The 7,110-nt window shown below is 32.1% G+C and overlaps 1 protein-coding gene across 1 annotated transcript in view; it reads left to right on the plus strand.

Annotated features, from left to right (window-relative positions):
* The first annotated feature begins 1,860 nt into the window (after positions 1 to 1,860).
* The window catches only part of LOC106457444 (ubiquitin-fold modifier-conjugating enzyme 1), a 7,382-nt gene continuing 2,132 nt past the window's right edge, over positions 1,861 to 7,110 (plus strand). The window contains exons 1-4 of the mRNA XM_013916868.2: positions 1,861 to 2,029; positions 3,476 to 3,607; positions 4,282 to 4,358; positions 4,969 to 5,059. Of these exons, the coding sequence (XP_013772322.1) occupies positions 1,907 to 2,029; positions 3,476 to 3,607; positions 4,282 to 4,358; positions 4,969 to 5,059 (423 nt within the window). The 5' untranslated portion in view covers positions 1,861 to 1,906. The remainder of the gene's footprint in view (positions 2,030 to 3,475; positions 3,608 to 4,281; positions 4,359 to 4,968; positions 5,060 to 7,110) is intronic.

Raw genomic sequence — 7,110 nt, forward strand, 5'->3', positions numbered from 1 at the left:
GGTTGTGGGGACCAGTGTGGGTAACTATTGAGATCATTGGCATAAAGGACAGACACAAAGTATACTTGGCCAACATTGAAGACTCGTGCATATTAGGGTTGGACTACTTACTACCGAGAAAGTGTGTAGTTAACTTCGATAAAATGACGTTTTGGAACAACAAAGGCCAAATTCCGGTAAGTGTTGCTGCATCCGTTGATCTGCATAGTAGAGGGGTGTGCTTGCTTCATTTGTATCTTTAGTTGTGGACTGTTCAAGGCGTCTACAAACTGATCTCTCAGCAACAGCTTGAGGAGATCAGGTGGTGCAGTTGGGTAGGCCTTGTGTGCCATACTTTCCAAGTCCTGTGCCAACTTTTGCAGGCTCTCCGCTTTAGCACGGACTCTCGTCCTAAAACTAGCCCTGTAGACTTCAGACTGATTTTGGGTTCTGTACCTGAGTTCTAGAGCCACTACCAGTGCTCTATAGTTGTGTCTGTCATCTGCTGACAACTGTCCAAGTATTTCCAGTGATTGTCCCTTCAAGCTCATTGCCAGATATACTGCTTTCTGCTTCTCTGTCCATCCATTCATCTCTGCCAGTAGCTCAAATTGTGCTCTATATGGTTCCCATCGAATTCCTGTGGCTTCCTTCGTATTAGTTTACCCTTATTGCTGACATTCATATCTGGGATGTGACTTCTAACAGGACTGAAGATGTCTGCATTAAGGTTTAGCTGCAGGGTCTGGAAGGGGCTTGCTGTTGTCTGGGGCTGATTAAGTCGATAGTTAATGTATCCTCCTTGTGTAGAAGACAATAAATCCTCATTTAATGTATTTAATTCGCTCTGAAATTTACTAATGTTTTCCATTTGTACTTCTTGTTTCCAGTTGCCACTGCTGTAGTCTCTTTTCTTGTTTATGTTCTTTCTCCTCCAATAACTGTTGTAATCTCTGTTCTTGTTTCTTTTCTTTTTCCTCCAACAGCTGCTGTAATCTCTCTTCTTGTTTCTTTTCTCGTTCTTTTTTTTTTCTTCCAACAACTGCTGTAATCTCTCTTGTTTATTTTGCTGTTCCAGCTGTTGCAGGTTTTTTGCAACTGCTGTTGTCTCTCTTCTTGTTTATTTTCTCGTTCTTCTTGTTTCTTTTGCTGTTCTTGTATTGCTGCCATCAAATCTGATAAGCTGTAGTTTGATTTACCGATTCTCGTTTCCATCTTCTTTTTTTTATCACACTTCTGACACCAATTTGTTATGTCTCTGGTCGTTAGTTAATTTCCATTATAATTTCTGTCCGATGAAACTTTAGCGACACAAGACCTTTCTTAAATAACACTAGTTTATTCTTTCTCAATACAACTTTAAAATACACTTAATTTCCACAGTCACGCTATAATTTAAACAGCCCCTATAATTCACAACGAACGACACACGCGCTCGAGCCAACTGTCCGTCTTTATCTCTGTCAGCAATTCAACTGCATTATTGCCGTCAGTTGTTGGCGGTCTTATATACAAGAATACCGCATATCTAGTAAACACTCGAGGCTTCACGAACCTTCGAGAATTTGACGTGTTACTAGGTCAGGTGACTTCCGCTGTCGTAACAGTATCATAAAACGCACTACTCAGACAGCCAAAATCTTGCGAAGATATTGAAATAAAAGGTGATACAACACAGAACAGAAAACAAACATGTACTAATATTCACATATTTAATTATTGTTTAATATTAAGTTATCTTGACGATTACTTTTCACGATTTGTTTTTATTTGCATTATATGTAAACCAACTTACAAATATTATTTTAGTCACAAATTTTCACATTTTACCTTGGAAAATAAACCACATTAGTTGAAGGTAGATTATAAGTAATAACACGTCTTGCGGTCTTTACAACTGTGTGTTTTTTCTAACTCTAGTATCAATATGGTAGACGAAGTAACGAAGAAAACTCTTAGTAATATTCCATTACTCAAAACTAAAGCTGGTCCAAGGGACAAAGATCTATGGCCTACACGTCTTAAAGAAGAGTATCAATCACTTATAAAGGTAAAATACTTGATACATATTAAATTATTTTCACAGACAGCAGGATATTTTACCAAGTTTTAGTGTAAATATAGGCTTAACTGTTATAGTTATAAACGTGGTCGTTGTGGACGTGGTAATTGGAACTAGTCGATAGAGCTGTCACCGTGGCAGTTCAACTGTTACAAAATTACGTTTAAGATCTACAAACAGGATACATGCATTAAGTGTATAACAATGAAAATAAATAATTTTTGAGTCATATCTCACTCTTGGAATATTCGAATAAAGTTTCTTTAGGTAATAGGTATTAAAATATATTATTAAACATTTAATTTTTGTGGTATACATTCTCAAAAATTTATCACTATCACTGTTAGTATTCCACCCAACCCACATTATTTAATAACTTAAAATTTACTTACATAGAATTGTTTTATTTATAAGTTAAATGGAACACAGAGCTGTAACTAGGCAATTTAATACCAAGTGTAGGCCATCGTATTTTTGCTTCCTCTTTTGAGTACCTGGTAAGCCATTTCAGTCATTTTGACACCCTAAAATCATCTAAAAAAGAAAAATATATAATTTTTTTTCCCTTTCATACCATGTATGTGGATGATGTTCATGATATAAAACTATTCTTAAGCAAAATTCTTGTATTTTTGGTTATCATAAATGTTGTCAAACTTTACTTACTTAAAATATGATAAATGTTTTCTTTACATAACATTTCAACTGAAATTCTATATAACATCCTAAAACTTATATTCCTAACATAAATATACCTTCTTTAGTATTCACATTTGGAAATCATGATAATGTAAGTAGCACTGGGTGGTAAATTCAATTAATCAGTATAACTGATTTCCTTTGTGCATCAATTACATTGATTAATGTAATTTATGGTACTATTTTACTCAAAATTATGAATAAATCAATTAATGTAACGAAAATAATCAACTAGTGTTTCCAGTTATTACTGGTTTCAAATATTACAACTACATTTACATTATTATTTTTGATTAATTTAAGTTTGTTCAGCTTAATCATTTGTGTCATGGCTCACAAAAGTTGGCAGAGTACAGATAGCTCAACAACAAACAAACACAAAGGCAATATTTGTTATAATGTTTTTTTAGCCATCTTATGAAAATAATAGGTTTCTGTAGGGGTTTCTTGAGCTATCTCATAAGAAAAATCAGTTAGTTGGATGTAATGACAATTAATTTATTAGCAAGTTCCACTAATCACTCAGCTATAAATGTGAGTAGTAATTTAGGTAACTTTTGCTTCTCTTAATGACTTTTAAAGCAAACTTTATAGAAAACAGTTTTATGTAGTCACAGTTGGATGAATTGGATGAAACCGTAGTGTTCTTTTCACACTAAGTAAACCCTGGTGAAAAAAAATTGTATTAATTTCTATATTTTGATTTTGTTATTTAAGTTTTAAAATATATTTCAGTATGTACAAAACAACAAAGATGCAGACAATGATTGGTTCAGACTGGAATCCAACAAAGATGGCACCAGATGGTTTGGCAAGTGTTGGTATATTCATGAATTGCTGAAGTATGAGTTTGCTATTGAATTTGATGTAAGTAAAACTTTACTTATATGACCATGCTATTTTTGCAGAGCTAATTGGGCTTCTCATAACAATACATATTTTAAAACCAAACTGAAAACAAACCTCTGGATACATCAAATAAGGACTACACAATGGGAAAACAAAAAGAAAAGCTAAATTTCTTAATTTTTAACATTTTTCATAGGATAATGTTGAACAATCATTATTTATATTTCACAGTTTTTTCTATTCAGAATATATTTCCTCCATATATTACTCTACATTTTATGCAATATAAGTTATCTGCAAGAATTTATTGCATTATCTTTTTATCATTTTCTAGCCAAGTATCTGAAATAATAGGTATTACATTGAACAAAACCATATGCTAAGTTATTATATCTTATAGTGTATAATGCTTAGGCCAGTGAAGCATGTGTTGGTCAGTAGAAGGATGTGATTAGTTATTTTCAGTTTTATTTGGATATAATATCACACATATTACTGATCAAATTATGTTGAGATGTTAGCAATAACTGAACAGGGAATTTTGTTCATCTAATCAGTATTTACGATGTATCATTGAAACTAATGTCAGAAAACTAATACATAGTTGAAAGAGTCAAACAGGTAGTGTGTTTTAAATCATCCTACTGAAGCAGATTTGATTATCTATATATACATGTGTGTTTTACTTGTAGATTCCAGTGACATACCCTACTACAGCACCAGAGATAGCCATTCCTGAATTAGATGGGAAAACTGCAAAGATGTATAGGTAAAAGTTTTTGTTGTTGTTTTTAGGATTTATAAATCACAATCATTATATTTGACAGGCCTTATTTTACACCAGTGTATTAGTTAGCCATACCTAGTACTTCATGAGGGAGAATATATTTTTCTTAGTTGTTTTAATATTATGAATTTTGTGAAAAGAAAAATTACCTAATCAAGCAAATGAAACTTTACAAGTTACAAGCAGTAGTCTGGTAAGTTTGCTGTTTTTTAGGTACAAGAAGAATAATAATCTATGTGTATTGTAATTGTGAAACAACTATCTGTTATTATAAAGTGTAGTGTAGGGTTATTTTTGTTACAAGTGATATGTATATTCTGATTTTTTCAAATAGATTTTTTTTTATTTGCACCAAAAAATATATCATATTTTGTTGTTATTTAACACCTCTTATGATGGCAAGTTGTCTTAATTCTATAAGATATGTTTTATAATTACTTGAATCATACATCTAACTAATCAAGAATTAATATCTTCTTGAAGACTGTTGTCATGAGGACATATTATGCAATATGTATAGAATACAGATGCTACAGTTGTCATTGAAACCAGTAACCTAAATTAATTTTCAAACACTTTTTTTATTCTATAGAGGAGGAAAGATTTGCTTGACTGACCATTTTAAGCCCCTATGGGGTCGAAATGTTCCAAAATTTGGCATAGCACATGCCATGGCACTTGGAGTGAGTATAGTTCAAGAGCTAATAATTAGTTTCTATGTTAAAATAGTTTAGCTCATGATATGCGTATAACAAAAATTGAGATATATATGCATTATGAAAATGCTATTTTTACACGTACTATTGAAGTAATTAAATTTTTTGTTGTTCATTTATATATATAATATGGAAACCTTGTTAATGTGTGGGGTGCTTCACCTACATTTATATGCAAGGGATTATATCACTGAAGAGACCTTGAATTCAACATTTCAGTAATACAGACTTACTTTTTAATGTTGGATTTAGATTTCTGTAAGTCAGATATTAACAGTTTTTACTTATCAGTGTTTCTGTAACTTAAAATGAATTTCAGGAAAAATTTTTGTCGGATAAAAAATTATAAACTTTATGTAAGCTTGTCCTACATAAAGAGTTATGTTAAAAAAGATACCTACTATGATTCTTGAAATAAGTTCATAGAAATAAAGAAGATTTTCTTATTTATATTCCAAAGTTGTATGTTTTAGGTCTAGCTTCCTGTACCTCAGTTTTCGCAGAAATGTTTTCTAATAATTTTGGCTAAGGTGTTTTTAGTTTGTTGCTGTAATGTTTGGTAATGAAATAATACATGTATGGTTGCTTACCTCTATGATAAGTAGTTTTCAAAATGAAATGTAGTTTTAAACATTTAGATGAACAAGTTAGCTTTATAGTTATACACAGGGCTTTTCAAATCCTAGACATCAGGTTGCCATGATCTGAAAAAAAGTGACCTAGTGCCTGGAAATTTTTAATTAAAAATGTTTTTGTTTTATTTATTCAGTAATATTTTCAATATAAGGAAACACCACAGAAAAGTTGGGTAGAGCATTTGAATTTCCAACAAATAATGGGATAATGTAAAGGAAGTCTAAACTGGCACAATTCTGCAATGATCGTTAGCTTTCTAATGTTTGACTGCTACCCAATAAATATGTATATTGCATGTACACTGTTAGTTGACAATTCTGTTGGTGAAGGAAGTTTCTGTGGGCTTCACACAAACTTTAAAACTGGGACACACAATTTTTGGGGACAATATAGGGATTATCCCCTTACTGGGTTAAACCATTCTCCTGGTTCCTAAATATAAGAGATATTTGGTAACCTCTACTTTTTGTGCATTGTTAAAATAAACAATGTGGAGTAAAGTTTACACAAAATACGCTACTTATTTGCACTTTCAAATCACTGATGGTCTATTACTATGAGAAATTTAGCTTTTAATATTATTTTAAAAGTACTGCAAAAACATCAAATCTAATAACCCATCATTATTTGATATTATAGACTCAGTGGAAAAGCTTAATGATACATAAATTGGGCATAATATTTATGTTGTTTTACTAAGTTACTTATACCCAAGTAGCAATAATATGTTTTTACAATAAATACGTTTTAAACTGTTAAGACCTTTGACAACATTCAGAACCTAGCATTAAAAGAACCAGGGTTGCATTCAATACCAGAATTGGGTGTGCTGATAATTTTGGAAATGAAAATTTCTTTAGTTGCAGAGTTAGGTATTGCATATGGTAGGAGGATGTACCGATAAAGCTACATAATGTACTTTTATTAAGAGTGAATTCTTGAAGGCAGAGAGTGCAAAGTCATTTAACAAAGTTTAGAATTTTATTGGATAGTCAACCTGATTTCACCAAGGGAAAATCTTGCCTTACAAATCTTTTGACATTCTCTGAAAAGGTTACGGCTTATGTACACGAGGGTAAAAGTGTAGATTTGGTGTATGTGGATTTTCAAAAAGCATTTGACAAGGTGTCACATAAAAGGCTTCTAAAAACAATTATCACTATAGGTGTGGGGGGTAAGTTAGCAAATTGGATAGAAGAGTGGCTGAAGATGGTTGTTACAAATGGAGTTCAGTAAAACTGGATTAATGTCACAAGTGGGGTACCTCAGGGTTCAGTCTTGGGACCTTTGCTCTTTTTGATTTAAATCAATGACATAGATAAAGGAATGGTCCATAAATTACATAAATTTGCTGATGATATTAAGGTTTTAGGTGTTGCTGG

This window comes from Limulus polyphemus, unplaced genomic scaffold (genome assembly GCF_000517525.1).
Source record: "Limulus polyphemus unplaced genomic scaffold, Limulus_polyphemus-2.1.2 Scaffold16, whole genome shotgun sequence".
Classification (NCBI taxonomy): domain Eukaryota; kingdom Metazoa; phylum Arthropoda; class Merostomata; order Xiphosura; family Limulidae; genus Limulus; species Limulus polyphemus.